Source organism: Caretta caretta, chromosome 1 (assembly GCF_965140235.1).
Source record: "Caretta caretta isolate rCarCar2 chromosome 1, rCarCar1.hap1, whole genome shotgun sequence".
NCBI classification, from domain to species: Eukaryota; Metazoa; Chordata; order Testudines; family Cheloniidae; genus Caretta; species Caretta caretta.
In genome coordinates, this window is record NC_134206.1 from 264,438,414 (window position 1) to 264,463,196 (window position 24,783).

General features: G+C 41.2%; 1 protein-coding gene across 13 annotated transcripts in view; it reads right to left on the bottom strand.

Annotated features, from left to right (window-relative positions):
- ATF7IP (activating transcription factor 7 interacting protein) overlaps positions 1–24,783 on the bottom strand; it is a 166,667-nt gene that overhangs the window by 58,217 nt on the left and 83,667 nt on the right. For all 13 annotated transcript variants that reach the window (XM_048835346.2, XM_048835341.2, XM_048835340.2 and 10 more), the window contains 8 exons: positions 17,849–17,941; positions 16,357–16,502; positions 8,431–8,568; positions 6,500–6,565; positions 4,787–4,860; positions 4,076–4,164; positions 2,662–3,297; positions 306–373 (listed from right to left, as the gene is read on the bottom strand). In XM_048835346.2, the coding sequence (XP_048691303.2) occupies positions 306–373; positions 2,662–3,297; positions 4,076–4,164; positions 4,787–4,860; positions 6,500–6,565; positions 8,431–8,568; positions 16,357–16,502; positions 17,849–17,941 (1,310 nt within the window). The remainder of the gene's footprint in view (positions 1–305; positions 374–2,661; positions 3,298–4,075; positions 4,165–4,786; positions 4,861–6,499; positions 6,566–8,430; positions 8,569–16,356; positions 16,503–17,848; positions 17,942–24,783) is intronic.

Sequence of the window (24,783 nt, forward strand, 5' to 3'; positions counted from 1 at the left end):
GTTCTTTGAAAGAAAGGAATTAACTCGTCTATTTACATAAAGTTGTTGGTCCTAATTATACTGGGAATCTTTGCAAATATTACCAAGAGTTCATGTTTCCAGTAACACTACGGGTCAGAAGAAAAAACAAACAAACAAACGAACAAAACAAAACAAAACCAAGAATTGAATGCTACAAAGGAAAACCAGAAAGGAAAGAAACAAGGAATTTAAGTTGTTTGGTTGCAGGATGGGAGAGACAGGTGAAGAACTATGCTCCTGTGGATTATAACTTCAGAATGTTACAAGCATAAACCACAACCTACCTGTGCTGTGCTCTCAGTTGGTCTCTTATTTGTTGAAGCATCAGTTGGTGGTCTGTTTGTCTGGCTCTCTGGGGGGGTCAAGAAATTGTTCATTTGCAATATCTAATCAGTGTCACACATACAATGATAAAAAATACACTTGGTGGAAATGTTAATGATTCAAAATTAAAAGCTTTATACCCAGCAACTCTGAATTACTGACTTAAACTAGTCCACAGTAATTATGCTCTACCCTGTAACAGCATTTTTCAGATGTAGCTCTCAAAGTGCTTTACAAAATGTAGATGGGATGGCAGATATAAAATCATAGGTACTTTCCAGTCCATTAATAATGCTACACGTTTTCTTTCTCAGAGGTCTCAGTGTTCTAAATGTGTATTTGGAATACCTCATTAGCAATCTCCACGACAAAAATCCCCCAAATCCTTCTTTATTCTGTATTTACACAGACAGACAAAGTAAAAAATAAAGATATGTATTCACATTTTTTAGTGCAAACTGACTCTGAACACAGATACAATGACTATGCACAGAAACGTTTAGTTTGAAAGGACTGCTCTCTGAACAGACACTGCATCTTTACTAGGGAGATCCTGGAGGCTTCATTTTATACATGTTAAAGGGGTTGGGGAATATATTCCTGACACACAATGCAAACTCTCAGTGGTCCTTGCTCGTTAGAGTGGGAAAACTCCTACTCCGAAGTGCTAAGCAAAGCAAGATTACAGTTAGTTATGGGTTCTGATCTAAAAGTTGAATACGGTATAAACAAGTGTCAGCTTGATGAGTAAAGCAGTTTGAATGTGTAATTTCAGACAAAAAGGTGAAATAAAACCAGTTCTGGTGCCAAGCTCTGCTTGCATTTGCCTTACCATGCAATGGTATAATTTTTTTATAGTTGATTTTAGCTATTAAATAGATGGCTATATCAAGTACCTATATGGGGAGCAAATATTTGATAATGAGCTTTTCAGTCAAGCAGACAAAGGTATAACAAGATCCAATCAATGGCTGGAAGCTGAAACTAGACAAATTCAGACTGGAAATATGGCATACATTTTTAACAGGGAGGGCAGTTAAGTATTGGAACAAATCACCAAGGGTTGTGGTAGATTCTTCATCCCTGGCAATTTTTAAATTAAGATTGGATGCTTTGCTAAATGACATGTTCTAGTTCAAACGGGAATTATTCTGGGGAAGTTGTATGGCCTGTGTTATACAGGAGGGTTCATACATGATCACAGTAGTCCCCTTCTGGCCTTAGAATCTATGAATATGCAGTACTGCTTCTCTGTCACTGGGATACCCATTCAGCCTGAAACACTGAGGACTAGTCCCAAAAATACTCAAGACTGCTCCACCTGACATATGGCAACTGAATCTAGAAATGCAGAGAAGCAGCAGCAGCATTACCAAATGGCTGAAGATGGTAGGAAAGCACTTCAATTGCTTACCGTAGTATCATTTTTAAACATTCATTGCGCTTGAAGGCTCTGCTTTAACAAAATTGATACATTTTGCTTTGACACTAGTTTAGCATTCATTTGTTCACTTTGCTTATTTGGTTTTTTATGTTTATTCTGCTCTATTGTGAAATGTGTGCAACAATATTGTAATGCCACCGGTATAGTATTTACTTTCCTTGTAATGTGCCTTTACTCTGTAAAGCAGTATTTCTTAAACTGGGGATCCCAACCCAAAAGGGAATCGCAAGGCTATTGTATGGGGTCACAAGATCCCAAAAAAATACTGCCAAGGGGTGGGGCAGCAGGAGCGGGAGGAGAGTACAGCAGCTGCTACTCTCCAGCCACCCAGGTCTAAAGGCAGCGCTGCCGCCAGCAGCAGTGCAGAAGTAAGGATGGCAATACCATAAGTATGCTCCTATGAGCGTGTACTGTAATTGCTATCACTTTTGGGGGATAGCAATCACAGCCTGAAATATTTTCAAATGGAAAGCCCAGAAAAAAAAGTTTGAGAATCCCTGCGGTAATGCAGTAATTTTGGAAGGCTGCATTAAAAATAAATACATAACTAATAGTAGACTGGGAGTTTCTGGCATCAAGTGGTTTAAACCCAATTCTAAACAAAGAAAACTTTAGCAGGCAAAAGTGCTTGTGTCATTTATTGTTAGAAGAAATTCAGAAATGTCCAACAGAAACCTAAAAATTGGACACTTTTTTGGTCTAAGCAGTTTTGACAGGTTTTAGTCTAGAGGAGTTGTCTCAGTAAACCATTCTTAGCAAATAAAATTCCTATATGAATAAACTCCACTTCTAGCCTGTTAAAAAGCTTCATGTTCCCCTTGCACATCTATTCTCTCTTCCACTCCCAAAATTAATTTTCAAGCATAGCTTACCAACTCGAGGTGCTGTGACGGTGCTTGGTTCGGTGGGAGCTGGACTGCTGAATGCAGAGAGTGGGATCTTCATCTGTATGGGACCCCGATTGCTGGTAGGATTATACAGTCCTGAAGTAGCCACTGTGGTCAAAGTAGTCCTTGTGGCTGGGGCAACAGGATGTGCTGTAGAAACAGCCTGTACTGCCAGTGTTGTCCCTATTGACCCAGCACTGGCCGGAGAGTTCCTCTGAATACCAGGGCTGGACACAGAAGGGCTGTTATTTGGTTTAGCTGGGTTAGTAGACGCCAGAGACACTGGAGTTTTGGCAAGGCTACCAACAGTAGAAGGGCTTTGTACTGATATAAATTCAACATTGCCTGACTGCTGGTTGGTGACCAAAGTCCCTGTGTGGCCTTGCAGGAGCTGAGGCTGGGAGGATACTGCAACTGGAACATGCAAAATTACTGGCAAAGACTGTAGTGAGACAGACATGGGCTGAGTGTTGCTACTGGGCATCTGTGTGGTGCCAACTACTGTAGCTGTGTTGGCTGTAGGGAGAACTGATGTTGTCAAGGAGCTGGAAGTCACAGGAGTCTGAGGTTTGGGATGTCCACTGACCACTGTCTGAGGAGCAGCAAGACTTGGAGTAGACACTACAGAAAGGACAAAAATATTTCTAAGTTTATGTACCAAATGAGCAATTTCACATCAATACAACAGCATAAAAATGGGAAAACACAATATTAGATTAATAATTTCACCAGGGGAGCCAGACAGTATGTAACTTTTAAAAAAATATTATTTATATTTTATATTACAATCATGCCCAAAGCTCCAATCAGTATATGATCCCCACTGTGTTAGGTGCTGTACAAATATATAGGAAGATATAACCTCTACCCTGAAGAAATAAATAGATGGCATTTTTTAGTGTCAAAATTATACACATACATGATTGATGCAGGGAAGTGTTATAATCTTGAACTCATATTTTCAAGAAAGTGTTAGTAGGCAAGTTTTATCCATCACTTAAAACACTGCAAAGATAAAATGCAGTAAGAATTGTAAAAACTCAGTTTATGGAAACAATACTACAACCTGTTATTGAGAAATTACAAAGGCACAATTATAAGAGACCAAGGCCCCAGTTCTATAACTTGCTATGCACAGGCAGACCCCTGCAGATATATACAGTCCCCCTGAGGTCAAAGGGGATGACATCTGACTACGTGCAACAAAACTGCTGGATCAGGGCCAAAGTTAGGCAACTGCCTATATAGTAAGTATGTAGTTAATCTGGGCAACACTTGTTAGTAGAAAATGATTCTGTAGAAAAAAGACTTGATGTTCACAATTTTCAGGAATGCAGTCTTTGTTTCAACAAAGTGTCAAATGTAAAGTGCATTTTTGAAGACAGGCGAAGCTTCTTACCTGCATTCATGGGGGGTTGAAAAGGTGTTGATGTACTCTCTCCTATGTTTCTCTTGGACTCCAGCATCTGTCTCACTGTGCTGGCATTTCTATGGAATAAAGGTTTATGTTAGCATCTCCCAGTGAGTGCTTCTGAGGTGTACCAACAAGCAGTACAGGAGTCTAGAGAAAGCAGTAGTTTTAAAAAAAATTATCTAAACTATTTGTACTTATGTCATTTTCAATATCCACCTATTACTAAATACTTTTTTCCTGTAAATTAATCCATGATGTCATCTCTACCACAGGACTGCCAACTTCATTCAGTACTTTTAATGCACTTGTACACAATCTACCTTTCCCGATAAAAATACCTGTAACATTTTTTTAAAAGGTAATTTTAACTCCTTTTTAAAAATGTATTACTACTAGCTACTCAATATTTGGCACTACCTTAACGAAGTTTACATTTCCTGTAGTAAATATATGATTTTCGTAACATGAAAAGAACAGGCATGCGTTCACAGCTGAACAGCAAAGAAAGAAATGAAAGGGCATTATAAATGGGTAAAATGCAAGAATATTAAACTAGCACAAACTCAGGATATTCACTGAATTATATGCAGCAAAATCTCTTACTGGACTTGTTCTAAGCACAACTCAGTATTCAAATTATAAATTCCTACTCCAGTAAACTTGAAAATGACACACAGCTGCATTCTTAGTCCTCACCTATAGGTTAGGTTGCTGATGCTGCCTGTATCACTCACTGCTTTCCCTGGAGACAGAGGTGGGTTTGGAGGATTCTACAAAGAAATAAATCAACTTGAAATCTACCGCTTTATATTAAACCCTGTATTTTTTCATTTTTGTCCAACATGCACTTTCTACTGCCATAGACTCAGGACATAAGAACTTGAGATGTTTTAGGAGCTCCAAGAGCTCATTCAATGGAGAATACTGTCCCCTCCTATTTGGCATATCTTAATCCCAGCTTCCAGCTGTTCAGTAGGGGGAAATCAAGGTCTCTTGAACTCATTTGGACTTTTAGTTTCCATCTTTTTCCTTGGTAACTTATTACAAATACATTTTCTGGACTCAAGGAAATAGTTCTTCCCTGTTTACTCTTAATTTCTTTAAATTTTCCCCCAAAACGTGACGAGAAAGGAGATATTCGTCTGGATCTACTCACTTGCTTTCCCCACCAAAGCCCTGTATCATGGCCATCTATCTGTCTTGCGGAGGAAGGTGGGCATGGCTCCCTCCAGAGTCCTTCAAACTCTGTTCCAAGGTTAAAGAGGAAGGCTGGATCCAGAGCCTCTGAAGGCGAGCCTGTCCTACGATCTGAGAGAACTGCATCTAATTTCTTAATTTTTATGTATGAACTTCAAACTTGATTCTCATTTACAACAAGGTCCCTTTACACTGTTCTAAATTACACTTAGGACTTGTCTATGCAGTGTGGCAATGCACACTAGAGGGTTGTGAATTTTAAAGTACACCACTATGTTGCGCACTAACTGTCCTACATAGATACTGCTGCTAGTGGATACTAAAAGTTCCTTTGTGCATGCTAAACTCTTTATAATTTAAACCCCTCTAGTGCACATTGCCACACCCTATAGACCAGCTCTTACACTCATTTCAATGCACCTTTATGCTGTTAGAGTGTGTAAAGAGGCCTTAATGAAAATTGGAATAAAGTCCTTGAACTTTAATGAAAAGATGGAAACACTAGGCTTATTGAAAAGGAGTACTTGTAGCACCTTAGAGACTAACCAATTTATTTGAGCATAAGCTTTTGTGAGCTACAGCTCACTTCATCGGATGCATTCAGTGGAGGAGATTTATATACACAAAGAACATGAAAAAATGGGTATTATCATACACACTATAAGGAGAGTGATCACTTAGATGAGGTTTCTCTCCCCCCCCGCTGGTAGTAGCTCATCTTAAGTGATCATTCTCCTTGCAGCATGTATGAAAATACCCATTGTTTCATGTTCTGTGTGTATATAAATCTCCTCACTGTATTTTCCACTGAATGCATCTGATGAAGTGAGCTGTAGCTCACGAAAGCTTATGCTCAAATGAACTGGTTAGTCTCTAAGGTGCCACAAGTACTCCTTTTCTTTTTGCGAATACAGACTAACACGGCTGCTACTCTGAAACTAGGCTTATTGTAGTCTCTAACATTACCACCTGCTAACCAACTCTTCTGAAATTATTTGTCTCATACCGAGCATCAGACCAAACTAACTAAGGCAACACCCGCTTGCACTTTCTGCATTTAGCAGAGGGTAGACATTTTCTCCATAACAGGGGAAACTGTTTAACTGTATTTCTACTGCGTTCTTTTCATACTGAAAGGTGTATTTCCACAGGTTATTACTCAGACTAGTTTTGAGCAAAAACTAACAAAGAATCTACAATTTTAGTCCTTACTTCCTGTTTTTTCTTCAGGTCCTCTTTGGCTGCTCCAAAACGTTTCGTCAATCTAGCAATTTTAGCCTGGGGGGGAGGGGAAGGAATAGGAACAGGACACACACACAAAAATTAGACCAATTGAAGATACACATTGAGATAAGTTAAATGCAATTTTAGACAAAATAGTCTTTCCCATGAAACGTGGTACAACCTGCAACTAATACTCTACAGCAAGGGAAGCAAGTGTGTGTGAGAGAGAATGTGAGTTCAAGAGAGGGAGGGAGTCTCAAACTTTTTAAAGAGATAGTCTGGACCATCTTCTGTCTAGAAATTACACATGCCACCCTCCCTTCCCAGTGGTGATCAGGCAATATCCCTGCAGCAACTACTTACCTGGAAAAGTAACATTAAGAAAATATTTATAACTATTTTAATGTCTCATGGATTATCATTTGGGAAAAAATTAATCATACTCTCTCTTTCTGCTCTTCACTTCATCTCCTTTTCCTATCTATTCTGCCCTCTCTCACTTATCCTCTAGCTGAGTTTCTTTGGCACCTGATCCTTTTTCCCCCCTGCATATACTGTCCAGATGCCAGGTTCTTTTATCTTCTGGAATACTTTCGAGACATCTCTTATTCCTACTCTGGACATACTGCCTAGAACCCATTCCCTTTGCTTTTCTTCATTCATTGATAGATCCTGATCCTCTCCAGATGGTAGTTTCCATAACTGGCTACTTCTGGTGGCACCAGTAATGCTCCTCTCTTCCTACAAAGCAGTAGACCTTTGTATAGGCAGCTGGACTGCCTCCTCCTCATTTCCAGTTTATTTTAGAGACACCCGGGCTCTTCTTTGCAATGAAACAGCTGTAAGAAGAACTGGAAGCAAGGAGCCATCCCCATAAGACCTGCTGGTTCTCCATAGACAGTGAGCTTCACAGACAATGATTTGGGAAACTCTGATCTAAAAAACCTGGCTCACTCAAACTCCCCACCTTTTACCTACTTTTACAAGGTGACAAGAAAGGCTGCAATCTGTATGACATATATTAATTATATGTGCTGTAGAAGCACCTAAGGGCCTCAATCATGGATTAGATTTCTATTGTGCTAGGCTTTTTACAAACACACAAAGAGATTGTCCTTGCCCTTATGAACTTAAAATGTAAGTATGGTAACATCAAAAAAAATTCACAGGTCACATGCATTTTCAATTTATTTGACAGCTATACTACATAGGTTGGTGCCTCAATACTGTGATGATGGGTGTACTGAAAATGCCCTAGGTACCATAGATCGATCAGTCTGTGCAAGGCTCATGTCAAGCGCTCTAATGAACATGTGTTCGGTAGCCTCAAGTTTGGAAAATTCCACACTTTCTGCAAGAAGACTGGGGCAGCTCAAAAAAAAATGAGCACAGCAACACCACACCTTTGTTTAATACAGGAAGCATTCATATCCCTATCACAGTAGAATTCTTCAGTCTGCCTGGGAACCGGACATGAACTAGTGTCTACTGGTGTTTCTTCATTTAAATATTCTTCCAACAGCAGCCTTCCTTCTCCCCCCCTCCCCCCTTTTTAAAATAGGTTCATTTCTACTCTAAGCGACCACAAATGATACATATTTCCATGCAGGTTGTTTATTTGAAGAATATCTAAAAAAGTGGCAGAGCAGAGTAGAAAAGTGATTTACTAATGGCTAAATCATTAACTTATCAAAAGGACGGGTTTATTTTCTTCATAGTGAATTGCTTGCTCCTACCATCTGACCAGTGACTTGCTTCCAGGAGTATTCCACTTTCTCCGACAGCAAAAATAATGGATTGTTGTTTTTTGTTTAAGGAATCAATTGACTTCCATTAGTAGCAGCAAGATGGGGTCTATTGCTAGAGAGAAGCTAGTTTTTAAACAACGCCATACTGTGCCATGTAAAACACATAAGTACCTGTAGTTCAGTAAGCACAGTTTTATGCCTCTTGCTACATTCTATCTTCTCTACTCGTGTTTTCAGATCTGCCAAAGTCTTGTCAAATACAGCACACTGCAGGGCACTGAGTTTCTCCTCTAACAACCTCTGGACGACCTAGAAAAATATGCAAACATATTACCAGTACTTGGGAGGGTGCCAATGTTTTTATGCACAGCACACATTCAGCATCTTGTCACATACAAAGACTGATGTTGTCATTCTGTCGATCAAATAACCATCTGATCATCAGTACCATGATATTTAAGTATTTTTGTAGATGCAGAGTTAGAAAAAAGAATTCCTCATCTTGAGTTTTAATAGATGTAGATGGACTCTCTGCCAGTCGCTGAACAAATCCATTTCTCTATGGTATGATAAATATGTATAATCCTACCAAAGCAGTTTTTATAAGATCCTTAACAATGGTGTGAAAGGCACTGTGGTAAAGTTTTGTGTAAATGGACTTTTCCCTGACCGTATTTCTGTCACCATAGATGCCGACATTTTAAAACCGGAATTCAAGAAATTCAGTGGAAGGAACATGCCTAACACATTTCTTCCAGACACAGTTTTCCCTCCAACACAACTGCCCCATGCTCCCATCTGTGGAAAGAGAAGTTGTACAGTAACTAAAGTGAGATGTGTGGCCCTTATCTGTATTTCATTGTGTGTGCACATGGACCCATGCACATGAAACTGGAAAATTTTTGCAAGCAGTGTCCATTGGTCCATGCCTGCACCCTTCTCCACATACTCCAAACTGAGGGCATAAGGGGTAGACTGACCACCTCTCCAATTTCTTCTCTATCACGAATCACACATAAAGATCTGAAACAGAGGGGAAGGAGTGGAATACAGATAGTGCCCACATCTCAAAAAACGCCAGTTACTGTACCAGGTAAGTAATTCATCTTTCTTCTTTGAGTGTATTCCTCTTCAAGTGTATACACTATGTTTATTCCATGGTAGGTGACTGACTAGCAATATTCATTAAGGAGGAGGAGGGTGCAAGGACCTCTGTGGTGTCTATGACTGGAGGACTGCTGTGTTGAAAGCTGCGTTGGGTGAATAAACTAGTACGAGAGCGTACTGATTCAGGAAGCTATGGAGTGAGCCCCATTTTGCTGCTGTGGCAAATTGCCGGCACTACTTTGATAGGTTTCGCGTTCTCTCTTCTTGGGGAGGGTTCAGGGCACCGTTTCTCACCCCTGAACTGGGGTATTAACTGCCCCACTAGTGTCCTAGAGGAGGGGAGAGGAAAGGGACCCAGGCCCACCCTCTACTCTGGGTCCTAGCCCAGGGGCCCTAGAGATAGCAGTAAACCGCTTGAACTAGCGGTTCCTTCCCCTGTGCTACTTCCCTCGCCTGCCCTTCAACTTGTGGGACTTCCTGCCCTCCCTCTGCACAAACCAGGTGTCCCTTTATCTAGGGTCTTGGTCTTCTTAGTCCACCGCAGCACTTCTCCAAACTCTCCTCTGCTTCCCTCCAAACTGCTCTCTGCTCCAACACCAATCCACTCTGCTTCAACTCCTTCTCTTGTCTTATTGAAGCAGGGGGGTTTTATCAGGTGACTGGCTTCAGGTGCTCCAATTAATCTATAGCAAACTTTCTTCCCTCTACAGGGAATAAGGCTCCCTTCTAACACTCTCCTGCTGCCCTCTGGCCGTGCTGTATCACACTGCTTTACATATTTTGAGGAGACGAAAATTCTCAAAGTGAGGGTACCAGTGTGGCCTTGGCCCTACTCGAATGGGCCCTCACCCCTCATGGAGAAGAGGTGTTTCTCAATTTGTGACACAGCAAAATGCAGCTTGAAATCCATTTTTAAGTCTCTGGGAAGAGATAACTTCCCCTCTCATCTGCTCAGCAGAGAATATAAAGAATTTAGGCAGTTTCCTAAAAGACTTTGTTCTTTAGGTAGAATGCCAAAGCTTCACAGACAACCAGACATTTCCTAAAAGACTTTGTTCTTTAGGTAGAATGCCAAAGCTTCATAGACACAGACTATTTTGTCCTCACTAGTGATGTGTAGTTTAGGGAAGAAGACACGTATGTGAACTGTCTGATTCAGATGGAATTCTGAGATTACTATGGGGGTATATTTAGGATGAAGTCTTAGAGAAACTTTGTCCTTATGGAAGACTGTGTATGATAGATCAGCCATAAGGGTGCCCAGTTCACCTATTCTTCTAGTTGAGATGATTGCAACCAGGAAGGCACCCTTCATACATTAGATAGGTGGGACAAAGAGTATGAGGCCAGAGGTTCGAATGGAGGCCTTGTTAGTGCTGAGAGGACCAGACTGAGGTCCTATGACAGAGTGGGCTTCATCACAGAAGTTGGAGGATGACAAGAGTTAATAGCTGCTAAGCGTACCTGCAGGAAGCTAAGGAAAAGACCTGATGTCTCTAAGGAAAGAAGATACTTAATCCCAAAGAACTCTGACATCCCCACCATCCCCTGGTGATGCTGAGACCAGATGGAGAATCTTTTCCATTTGACTGTGTAGCACTCTCTCATGCACTCCTTCCTATTATTGTTAAGGATAGCCTGCACTACTTCCGAACATGTCCTTTCTAGGTTCAATACCCATCCAAATAGATGGTGTGGGGCTGTCAGGTGGAGGGAAGATGGATTGGGATTCTTGACCTTGCCTCTATCCTGGGTCAACAGGTCTGGGAAAGACTGGATATTGATATATGGGCATTCTGACACCTGAAGAATGCTGGAGACCCCAAACTGTCTAGGCCATCTGGGAGCAATCACGATGCTTACCACTCTGTCTTGCTTGATCTTCCTCAGAACTGAAGGTAAAAAGGGAATGGGCATATCAGCTATCCTGACGAAGGAAATAAAAGCGCATCTCTTCTGGACCCCTGTGTAGATTGTGTATTTTCTGTTCTCTTAAGATGCAGAGATCCCAAGACAGAGACTTAGATTGACAAAATATGCACTGTACCACAGAATGGTATAGCTCCCATTTGTGGTCTTTCGGAAATGTCTGCTGAGGCTGCCAGGGAGTTATGTATCCCGATGAGCTGCACTGCCGGCAGAGTGATCTGGTGATGAATACACCAGTTCCAAAGATTGACAGCTTCTATACACTGGGAGGTTGTTGATGTAGAACACTGTTGTCATGTTGTTAGACATCAGTAGAACATGCAGGGTTCATACGAATCTCTTACAGGTCTCCCAAACTGCACGCTATTTTAGGAGGCTCCTGTGCATTCTAAACTCTGGGGGAGTCAACATCCCTTACACTGTATAGAATTCTAGACAGATGCCCCACCCTAACAATGACACCCCCATGATTAAAGTCTTCGGGGGGGGGGGGGGGGGGGCGAGGAAGAATGAAGAGGCCACCCTCCTTTATGGATTGGAACCTGTCCTGTGGAAGGTATGGTTTGGCACTGAGTCCAGTGTTGCTACGATGAACTCTACAGGCTGCATGGGAACTAAAATGGACTATTCTGTGTTTACATAGATTCCCAACGAACATAGAAGATTGACAGGCATGAGGTTGCTGTCCATACCTCCTGATGAGATTTTGTCATCAGTAACCAGTCGCTGAGGTAGAAGAAAACTGATGATTTATGGCACCAGGAGTGAGCTGCCACAACTTACTGTACCTTTGTAGATACCCTTAGCACTGCTGCAGGCTTGAAGGGGGGCACCCCTGTACTGACAGTGGTTCAGACCAACTGCGAAACCTCAAGGGTCTTCTGTGTGAGGGGTGGATGTAGGCAACTTTTGTAACACAAGCTGCAAACCAGTCATATTTGTTCTGAGAAAGTGTTCATTATTGAAACCAGGGCGACCATGCTGAACCTCAATCCACAGATGAAGATACTGAGTTGTTTGAAATCTAAAATGGGCCTTCATGCTTGAAAAATTTTTTTCAAGTAAAAACCCTTTCCCCAGTTTTGAGGGGGCACCAGTTTTATGGTTCCTTGATGAAGGATGGAATTTAGTTCTTGAAACAACAACCAAGAGTGAGAGAGGTTCCTGAAGGAGGGAAGGGAAGGGGGTTTTGGTGGTGGAAGGGAAAGAAACTCTGTTGTAGCTGGTATGAATGATGTTGAGGACCCATTTGCCTCTTGTTCTCTGCCAAACTTGGGAAAAACGAGCTAGATGGCCACTACATTGGGCAGAAGAACATGATATCTGGAGTAATTTGCTGCTTTTGAAGATCCCATCAAAAATGTTTCTTAGTGGGAGGTTGGGGTTGGTAGACAGAAGAACTTTGTGCTTGCTCCGCTGCACCCTCTGTTTCTTGGTGGTTCATAGCCTCTCTGATGATAAAAAGGGTGAGATGCCAGTTGTTGCCTATACAGTTGCTGCCTGTGGAATTTCCTCCTTGGCACTGGAGTGTAGATCCCCCGTAAGGGGGGGGAGGGGGTGCCCTTGAGCTCCTCAACGAGTGCAATGAATCATCTGTCTTCTCACTGAACAGGTTGTTCCCTGTAGGGCAAATCCTCTACTTTCCTGGGAAACCCAGAGGACTGAAGACATGGTGACTACTGTTGCCATGCATAAAGCATCATCAATAAGGAGGCTGTGTCTGCTACATTGACTAAAGCTTAGTGGGCTCAACTGGCAATCAATTTGCTTTCTTTCATGAGTGCATGGAACTGTATTCTATCCTTTTGTGAGAGCTTATTAGTGAATTCCACCAACTTGGAATAATTGGCACAATCATATTTTGACATTTTACAAAACTGCAAGCTGACTAAAGCGTAAACAAACAAACAAACAAAAAAAGCTTTCTTTTCTAACAGGTCCAAATGTTTAGCTGCATTATCAGAGGTGGAGGATTTTGGTTGATGTTACCTGCTTCTTTCAGTGACTGTTTGGACCACTAAGGAGTTCAGGGCAAGCTGTGTAAATAAAAATTGCTCCCTTGGCTGGTACAAAGTACATCCTTTCTGTCCTTTTTGGAGTGGAAAGAGAGCATGTGTCTGGGGCATGCCAGACCACGTTGGTGTGTTTTAAGATGGCTTCATTAATGGGGAGTACCACATTGCCAGGCCATGTACTTTGTAGAATGTTGAGGAGTTTGTGAGATGTCTCTTGCACTTCCTCCACAGGGATTTGGAATGTGTCAGAGACCCTACTTAATAGGTAGGGCCCTACCAAATTCATGGTCCATTTTGGTCAATTTCACGGTCATAGGATTTTAAAAATCGTAAATTTAAAACTGAAATTTCACTGTGATGTAATTGTAGGGGTCCTGATTCCAAAAGGAGTTGTGGGGGGTTGCAAGGTCATTGTAGGGGGGGTTGTGGTACTGTTACTCTTACTTCTGCACTGCTGATGGCAGCGGCATTGCCTTCAGAGCTGGACAGCTGGAGAGCAGCAGCTGCTCACCAGGAGCCCAGCTCTAAAGGCAGAGCCGCCATCAGCAGCAGCACAGAAGGAAGGATGGCATGGCATGGTATGGTATGACCACCCTTACTTCTCCGCTGCTGCCTACAGAGCTAGGCCCTCAGTCAGCAGCTGCCACTCTCTGGTTGCCCAGCTCTGAAGGCAGCAGCACAGAAGAAAGGATGGCATGGTACCGTATTGCCACCCTTACTTCTGCGCTGCTGTTGGCGGGGCGCTGCCTTCAGAGCTGGGTGGCCGGCAAACAGACGCTGCTCTCCATCTGCCCAACTCTGAAGGCAGCAGAGAATTAAGGGTGTCAATACTGCAAAGCCCCTAAAATAGCCTTGTGACCCCTCTTGCAACTCCCTTTTGGATCAGGACCCCCAATATAAGAAATGCTAATCTTCCCTGTGAAATCTGTATAGTGTAGGGTAAAAGCATGCAAAAGACCAGATTCCACAGGGGGAGACCAGATTTCATGGTCTGTGATGCATTTTTCATGACCATGAATTTGGTAGGGCACTATTAATAGGTCTAGGAAATGCCTCTAATCATCAGGGGATGATGGTGACAGTCTCCTCAGAGCTGTCTGTTCTGGATCTTCCTTCTTCTCCATTAGTTTCTGAAGGGTTCCAGTTCCTCTCTGTAAGGAGAGGGATGTCATGATTCCTGATGTAATAATACCAATTCACAATAGCACATGTATAGGTCCCATGGTCGTAATAAGAGCGGTACAATGATGATTGAGACCCAAAGACATAGTGTGCCCATGTTGGTCCCAAGTTGGGTACACTAACTTAACAATATAAAGGAGCCCAGGAGATTTTGGATCCTCTGTCTGGGCTAATCTCCCACTTTGGTGGGGGGGTGATGATGCTCACTCACTCAGGCTCCATTCATCTGAAGAGGAAAAGGTAGTTTCAATTCCATGCATGGTACTGTGGCTCTTGTGATGCCACAGCTGGTGGAAGGTACCAGAAAACTACTCCCTCTTTCATGCCATCCCTGCACTGGTGGCATTAGGGTCTCTCTTGTGAGGATTAGACCTGAGTGTATTGGGGACTCCAAGACTGATGACTATATCCTCAGGGTTAATATCTCTCCCCCCGGATGTGGAGAGCTGTGGAGGACTCCCGTCCTGCATAGGTGGAGTCTTTCTGGTCAGAGTCTTTGGTGCCAGTCAATCAGTCTTTGGAGTGCAACAGTTCCCCTGGTAGGAGGCACTTGGTGCTTTCTCTTTTGTTGGTACCACAGATGGTACTGCTCCTGCAAATGATGCTGGTCTTGGACCACTCTTGCTCTTCAGAGACGGGAGGTTGTGTCCCTTATGTGCTCCTGAGCCTCCTGAACCAGGATATGAAGTCTCACTTGACTTAGATAATTTCAGGGAAGAGGTCATCTTCTTGGAAGTAGACCTGGAGGGGGATTTCTCTCATTTCTTATGAAGATGTTTGCTATCCTCCTGATGTTACTCAGTGGAGGAGTCTTCAGTTCTACTTCTATCAGTCCTGGAACTGGAGGTCACCATGCTTGGAGGCATGCTCCTCGGTGCCCCTGCCAACTGTTTAGGGGACTGTTCAGCCTGAGTCAGACTGGAGCCCTGCAGTGGAATCCATAAGAAATTTTCCAAGCATATACTCGCAGGCTTGGCAAGTTCTGCTGGGGAAGGATCAGCATATGCTGTACTTTGAGGAAATATAAGATTGCCCAAAGCAGCAGAGGAACTTTAGGTAAACAGTAAGTTCTATGATGTGGAACTGCAACAACCCTGCCCCCTCCCTCCATTATGCAGCAGCAGCAGGATTTAATCCCCAAATCTTCAGCACAGGCTTTTAATACTTAAGCTAAAAGACCAACCTACATGAGCTAATACCACCAGGCAGCCACTATCCTCAGTGGACCAGCCATGAGAGAGGATGAAGCATAACACACTATAACAGTGGTTTATATATGCAGAAGTAGACCCATTTTTCAGACAACACAGACAAGCACAAACATCTGGCAGACTCAGTGGCAGTGTGACACTGTAGCTGAAACTTAGCTTTGCCATAATAGAAATTTATGTTCTATTCCCAGTTTAAGTAACCTGGGAGGTCTTGATCAATAATAAGGACTGTGAAGGGCACAGAATTATTAAAGCTAGCTGGAAAACACAGCGAGTCTAGAATTCATGATCTCCTGATTCCCAATACAGTATATCTTCCCTTGCAATTTAGGTCATGACCTCCCATAAGTGAAATATGATCATTTACTATTACACTAAAATAAAGGATTCCTCCTGCACAAGAGTTTCTTTTCTCATTCATCCAAGTATTTTGGATGTCCACAAAACATTTAATAATAAAAGCAGGAGTTTATGCAATTTAAAATGAAAATACAGTCAGTGGACTGATTTTTGTGATTTGCAGGTTAATATGGAAATTATGTCCAAAGAAAAGAGACGTTAGAACTCAAAGTGAAAGATCTACAATAGAAGAGCTGTGGGTTCCATCTAAAAACATTTCTGACACCTCCATTCTGCAGCAAGATCTAGTATACCTTTTGCAGCTTCTGGTTAATATCCCCTCTGGCTGTAATTTTTACTTGGAGTTCTGCTTCATACTCTTCTCCCATGTACCGACGACGTTTAGAATGTACATTGTCCATATCCTCTGATTTGGAACGCTTCCTTCTTGACACTTCACCTGGAAGCACATGGCACAGGGACTGCTGAGGAATCTTTTAACAGCAGCAGCAACCAAAGGAATCCTACAGCTATCAGTAGCTTCCTTTCTTTCAAGTCCAGTCACTCATTCAAAGGATGACAATCTTGGGGAAAATCTCAGATATTAAATTTATCTTTTTTCATAAACCAGAAACCCTCTACACTGTGGACTTCAATATGGAACTTTGATTCAATGCACCAAAGAACCACCACCACCCATTTAACCTATCGCACTTTAAAGAGACATACTGTGTAAATTTAAATGAGGTAATGAAAATGTGCATGGCCATCTCGGGCACACAAAGCCTGCCAAACTGCTGCCCCAAAATGCATGACAATTCTAGTGACATTCTTTCCTTCTCACTTACCTTCTTTAAAATGGGCCTTCCCTCACCTTTGTACCCGATAGAGATATACAGGGCAGTAATTCCCTGTACTGAGAGATGGGGCGGGGCAGGATTCCCCAGCCAGCCCCTCTCCCTCTCCCGGCACAGCATGCTATAGAGACCTAGGTATATATACCATAGCCTGACTAAGCTTCAATGAATGGAGACTATTGTAAGCATAAACACAGAGAGAAAAAGGGAGCTTGGTACAAAAGGAGAAAACTGGGAGTAAGGGGGTAAAATTAAACAAATTAAAAATTAAGTTTAATATTGGTTTAGAGAGATGGACTTGTCTACCTGACAGTTCTATTCCATCTCTACTTTATTGCATACATGCTATGAGCTCTAACTCAAATCTTGCAGATATCTGTACATTCATGGTTTTCAACTACTGTACAGCTAACTTTTTAAATTTTTTAAAATTTGCATTACCACCTAAACTACTTACCTATGTTTAGAAAAGTTTGATTCTTTTAATTTAAAATACTATTATAGTGCAAGTATCTACAGAATAAAGAGTATTTTTAAAGGAGATATTGATTACTGGAGAGTGTCAACTTTCAAATTTTCTCCCTGTGAATTTTCAGTCATGCTAAAGTTTCATCTCTGAGGTGCCCATCAGAAAGTATCTGCAAGTTTGGTAGAAATCTAACTCAAAAGAAAACCTCTGAGTGGAATGACCACTGTCCCTGGACTATCATAGACAGTAGTTTACTAGGAACATTCATGCGGTTAACAGTACTTCAATAGCATGCATGCACTTCAACCTGCAACTTTTAAAAATATATTATGTAAAAATTTCTCAATTAGATAACACATCTGTCTCAAATTAAAGTACTGAAACAAAGGCTGAACCTGAGAACTTAATTCTAGAGCAACACTACACTGATATTCTTTCATTCTTCCTGTCAATAAGACCGAACACCTCTACTGTACATACTTCTCTCTGGATGTCTGTCTTCTTCTTTGTGCTCTTCCTTTTCTCTCTCTTTATCCTGTTCCTTCCTTTCTTTTTCCTCCTCTTCCACCTCTTCTGCAAACACAAAAGATGACCAAATTTTATTTCTTTACATTCATTAATGAAATAATTTCACAATCTCTTTCCAATCAGTCTTGTTTTGGCTGATGAGCCTTTGGATAACTATGCACACTTGCACAAAGCCATTTGAAAAAGGAAAAGAGGTGTGCATGGGGTGGGGTGTGTGTGTGTCAAAATAACTATAGTACAAAGCAGTAAAAGCCTTTACAAAGTAACTTCTCTGTTTAAACAGCTTGAAAATCACTTGACTTTCTGAAAGTTGTCTTTAAACTACTGAAGAAATAAAAAAGTGTTTCAGTTAAAGTGATGTTCAAATGGCTGCCTACCAAATGTCACTTTGCATTTTTCATGTGCATGAAAGAGGTACACAAAAGCTTTAGTTCTTCACTAACAAAGTATTCATATTTTTATATTTCTTTTTGTAAATAAATCTATATTTAGATTTTGTTGGAAGCCATAAGGTGGAGAAGTTTTTTTCCCCACCTTTAATATTCCTAAACTAATAAGAGAAACAAGGTGGTTGAGGTAATATCTTTTATCAGACCAACTTCTATTGTAGAGACAAGCTTTTGAGCTTACGCAGAACTCTTCTTCAGATCTGGGAAATGTAATCAGTGTGAAAATGAAAATATTTTAAAAAAGTGCGGGGCTGGGATTAGCAATTTATAGATTGTTGTAATAAGTCGTAAGTCTCTTTTCAGTCCATGATTTTTAGTGTCTAGCAAAGTTGTGAATTTAAGCTCACAGGCTCATCTTTTGAAGGTGTAGTGAAGGTTTCCTTTGAGGATGAGGGCTGAGGTCAGATATAGAGTGATCACTTTGTGAAAAGTATTCACCCACAGTTCATATAGTGTGTTTGTTTTTTGTCATTTTTTTTGAGAGAGTTTGAGTGCAGAGATTGTTTTGTTTCACCCACATAGTTGTTACTGGGGCATTTTGTGCACTTCTTGCCTCACTGTTCTTAAAGGGGTTAAACTAGATGCTCAGGGTGCTCATAATCTAAGCGGAGCTCTGCAAGAGCATGTGTAAGCAACTGGGGGTGGGGTGTGTCTCAAAATGTCTCAGATACTGTTTTCATGGGTCTAGGACAGCGGCACCACATATCCCAAAAAAGGGACTTGGACAAGAGGTCTGAGCCCAGGAGTCCTTCCTAAAACCCCATAGCTAGAAACAGTGACTGGACTCTATTCAGCTGATCTGGAAGCATGTGGGATCCAGCAATTGGGTCCACTTGCAACAGACTGGTGACAGATGACCAAACAGAGTGGTACTGGGCCACACTGTAGCAGGTTCCATGGAAGAACTACTAAATGATGTGCCTCAGAACACAGCTACCAAATTTTCATCCAAGAAGGTAAGAGAGTCCAGTTTGAAGGCTGGAAAGAACATGCAAGAAGAAGATAGTATAGGTTTCTTTCAAGAAATTAGCCACTCTCTTCAAAAGCGGGTTTAAATACCATCAAGACAAGGATCTCTGGCTACATAATAGACTGTGGTGATACAAGATCTAATCCACGTAGGAACAGTTCATTTTAAAAGTGGTTTATCCTTTTTGGAAAAAGAGTCTTTTCACTTTGTTGTCCTGAACTAATAAATTTTACAGGTACACGTATGCCAAGAGTGTGCCATCTTCTTTCTGTTGGGCCTTTGAGGTTGGGGCAAAAAATGGGAAATCCTTCCAGTTTAAGGTAGTCAGAGACGAATACCTTTGAAAGAAAAGGGAGCTATTCAGAGACATTTTGTTATTTAAAATCAAGCCTGGCTTATTACAGCATGGCCACAGATCATGGCCCCCAGTACACTACTTCAAGGATAAGAAGTCTCTTAGGAAAGCTGAGCACAGTACATTAAAAGGGATAAAAAGACTCTAGGGAGGAGTGATGGATTTCCAAGTTAGCTTCTGAAGAAGCACGGATTTGTGAAATCTGGAGACAAGGAAAGCCTGTCTCAAGGAAACTAGAATAATCCACTAGTCTTTCCCTGAACTGCAGACAACAGGGCAAGACACTTGTGCAATCCTTTCTGGAGGAAATCAAATATGTTAGCCATTGTAGATTTGATTAATCTGATCCATTTATTTTGTACCAGTTTTGACCAGATTCTGTAGTATGGTGAGGAGGCACACCTTGTGGAAGGTTTCCCCATTGATCTCCATTGCTAGCAGCGTCAACTCTCTCTCTCTCTCTGTTCAACAACCATTGATTTAGAGAACATTGTAAGTCTGGATGAAAAATTTAACCCAGGGATAAAAGTTTTAACGTTTTAGGAAGGAATGCCTATCCCAAAAATCATCCATCCATTTCTAAGGTGACTCTCTACTACAATCTAAAAGTACCAAACCAGTGTGGTGTACCAGGCCCTGTAGTTTCAATCTTCTGCCACCAAGATGATCTGAGCATTGTCTTTCCTTGTTTTCCTAACAACCATGAGAATTAGGAAGGTACCAGAGGGAAGGCATAACCATGATGGCTAATTCACATCCACATATATGGCCTCTAAATTAAACAGTTGCAGCACTCTTGCCCAAACTTTCCAATTTGGATGCTTAAAAATTAGGTACCTACTAGGGCTGTCAATCAATCTCAGTTACATCATCCAATTAATTCAAAAAAGTTAACCGCAATTAATCGCAGTTTTAATTGCGCTGTTAAACAAGAGACTACCAATTGAAATTTATTAAATATTTTGGATTTTTTCTACATTTTCATATATATCTTGTATTCTGTGTTGTAATTGAAATCAAAGTGTATATTTTGATTACAAATATTTGCACTGCAAAAATGATAAACAGAAGAAATAGTATTTTTCAATTCACCTCATACAAGTACTGTAGTGCAATCTTTGTCCTGAAAGTGCAATTTACAAATGTAGAGTTTTTGGTGTTACATAACTGCACTCAAAAACAAAACAATGTAAAACTTCAGAGGCTACAAGTCCACTCAGTCCTACTTCTTGTTCAGCCAATCGCTAAGAAAAACAAGTTTGTTTACATTTACAGGAGATAATGTGCCTTCTTCTTATTTACAGTGTCACCAGAAAGTAAGAACAAGCATTTGCATGGCACTTTTGTAGCCAGCATTGCAAGGTATTTACGTGCCAGATATGCTAAACATTCGTATCCCCCTTCATGCTTCAGCCACCATTCCAGAGGACATGCTTTCATGCTGATGACGCTTGTTAAAAAAATAATGCGTTAATTAAATTTGTGACTGAAATCCTTGGGGGAGAACTGTACGTCCCCTGCTCTGTTTTACCCACATTCTGCCATATATTTCATGTTATAGCAGTCTCGGATGATGATCCAGCACGTTAATTTTAAGAACTCTTTCACTGCAGATTTCACAAAACGCAAAGAAGGTACCAATGTGAGATTTCTTAAGATAGTTACAGCACTTGACTCAAGATTTAAGAATCTGAAGTGCCTTCCAAAATCTGAGAGGGACGAGGTAGGGAGCATGCTTTCAGAAGTCTTAAAAGAGCAACACTCTGATGCGGAAACTACAGAACCTGAACCACCAAAAAAGAAAAATCAACTTTCTGCTGGTGGCTTCTGACTCAGATAACGAAAAAGAACATATATCAGTCCGCACTGGTTTGGATGGTTTTCGAGCAGAACCTGTCATCAACATGGATGCATGTCCCCTGGAATGGTGGTTGAAGCATGCACATCTGGCACGTAAATCTCTTGTGACGCTGGCTATAACAGTGCCATGAGAACACCTGCTCTCACTTTCAGGGGACATTGTAAACAAGAAGCAGGCAGCATTATCTCCTGTAAATGTAAATAAACTTGTTTGAGCGATTGGTTGAACAAAAAGTAGGACTGAGTGGACTTGCAAGCTCTAAAATTTTAGATTGTTTTATTTTTGAATGCAGTATTTTTGTACATAATTCTACATTTCTACTTTCATGATAAAGAGATTGCATTACAGTACTTGTATTACGTGAACTGAAAAATACTATTTCTTTTGTCTTTTTACAGTGCAAATACTTGTAATCAAAAATAAATATAAAGTGAGCACTGTACACTTTGTATTCTGTGCTGTAATTGAAATAAATATATTTGAAAATGTAGAAAACATCCAAAAATATTTAAATAAATGGTATTCTATTATTGATTAATTGCTTGACAGGCCTAGTACCTATGTTAATATTTAGCTGCAGGTGTTCAACCCTTTGGAAAATCTGGCCTCTTATTTAGGTGCCTAAATAAGGCATTAGGGTTCTACCTTTAGACTCAAGTTTGGAAAATTCTGGGGGTGTACTAGAGGTGTAGGTGAATTCTAGTATTCATCTGGTATTCCTCAATGGTTGCTCAACATTTACAAGGTTTCTGAATGAAAGGCCAAATTTTCTGTGTGATTGTTTTACCCGCTTAGGTTTTCCACCAGATGTTTGTCCCATACTTCATCCAGTGATATGAAATGGTGTTAGATTCCATGGATGTGTTCTGCCCAGAACTATGCAATAGATGTATCATGTTATGTTATGCTGATTGCGGAGGAGGACTACCCTAATTGAGTTGTCTGATTTGGTCAGAATTACTTCCCCGCCCAGTCCTACACCAAGCTAAGTATTTTATATCAGGCAAGACTCTCCTTACTACTCATATTTCACATATAAAAAAAGAGTAGCTGTGCTCCCAGACTCGACCATACTGTGAACTAAGTAAGAGACAAAGTGAAACCCAAAGCCCATCAAACTGAAATATATTGTGAGGACTATTCCATCTGGATGTGAGAGCTATATGTTCCTCATAAAGATTCCGGTTTTACCCACCAGGTTAGTAAATGTAGAATTGGCTGAGGAAGATTAGGGGCAGATGTTCCAGATTTTCAGGAAGTGGTACTCCTTGATGGAGAAACAGCATTAACCCCTTTGCATGGAGGCCGAGCAGGGGTAACTCCTCTTGTAATGAGCATTTGAGGACTTGCTCTTGAAGATCTCCAAGAAGGGAAGGCATTTGTTACAGCCATCTTAGGTGGTGAATGCAGGGGGTCAGTGACACTTGTTCAACAAGATTGACTACTAGGCACAGTGTGTTGAAAATCAAAAATTCCTGCTTAAATTCAGCTTAAAAAATGCCTGCATTCTTCTCATTATGCTGGTCAAGTGAAATAAAAAACACACCTAAAAACTTCTGGAAGGAGTTCTGTATGGACACTCGTTGTGGAGGTTCAGTGCCTGTGTTCTTAAACCAAAAGAATCTCCCTCTTGTTGTCCTTTTAGAGCAGCAGTAGTTGCAGAAGTACAAACAAATGAACTCCCCCCTTGTAGGGAAAGCTGTGAATAATACACAGACACTCAGGAACGGCAGGTGAAATGTTGGTTGAGCATGGTAAAGATAGCAGAAAAAGGGTTGTGTTTTGAGGATTCCAGAAGGTAGGTGGAAACTTACATGGCTTCTTACTCCTTTTCTCCTATGCCCACAATTACTGAGAAGTCCCTAAGAAAATGAGGTCAAGCAGGAGGATTAGGTTAGGCCATGACAGAGATCCAATACATATGGAGCAAGGAGGCTGCCATTCGGGGCTCAAAACTGTTCAGGAGTGGAGCATTGATTTTAGCTTTGTAGTGTATATTTTAGAATTATTTAAAATAAAACTGCAGGTTATTAAATTGTCCAACAATGGTTATTAGCCAGGATGGGCAGGGGTGGTGTCCCTAACTTCTGTTTGACAGAAGCTGGGAATAGGCTACAGGGAATGGACCACTTGAGGATTACCTGTTCTCTTCATTCCCTCTGGGGCACCTGGCATTGCCACTTTCAGAAGACAGGATACTGGGCTAAATTGGACCTTTGGTCTGACCCAGTATGGCCATTCTTATGTTATGATTGAATATATTAACATTATACTAGCATTCAGTGCAGCTCTTACTAGTAAACTGGAGAGCCTTGCCACAGAATTTAGATCAATATACACTACACTACCTGGGGGCTTGTTTAAAATAACTGCCTGAATAGGAGTCTCCATATTTGATGTAAAAAGTCAATAGATATATTTTACAAATATTGTGGCCAGAGAGACGAGAGAGAAAGCCCAGGAGCAAGAACTGAACATGCATCTCTAAAGAAATTTTAATGTGCCAATCACTATATCTAGGCACTATAATACAATGAATCCAGCATTATTACAGTCTGATTAGCACAATACTCTGTGCCCCTCCTTAGAACATATTAAATTTCTGAAATTTTTGAATGATATATTATGAAGGAAATGTCCCTAGATGATTTAGAACCCTTCTTTAGTGAAGGAAGGCTTGAGTAAAAACACAGCTTGGATTGTTCTCTAAAACATGTCAACATTCCAGCTCAGCTTGATCTCCAAGAATAGGGAATTCCATAACTAGGGACCCACCAATGAGAATGCCCCTTTTATTCTGCACTAGGAACTGTAAATTGTATTGACCCTAGTGATAAATGTGCTCTTGTAGGATAGCAGAAATTAGCTGCTCCTAATACCCTGCATGTTTTGAAGGTCAGGCTCTTGAAAGTGATCCAGACGGGGAGCCAGTAACCCATTGGTGTGATATGCTCTCACTGACTTGCTTGTCCTAGGTGACAGGTTGTGTGTTTTGTGCTAGTTGGAAGTCTGTGTGTCTGTGTGACACTTTCTTCCTTAGAGAGCACTGTAGAAGTCCGCCTTAGACATGACCATGGCTAGGACCGTATCGGAGAGGAAGGGTTGCAAAGTATTTCTGGCCACTACCACTATGTGCGTGTCTAGGAGCAAGCAGTATGTTCAGTAGGACTTGAAGAAGATATCATCCTGACAAATGGAGGGGCAGATGCTCTCAGTAAAGTGCTTCCAGGGTTTCTGCCAGTTAGTTCCACT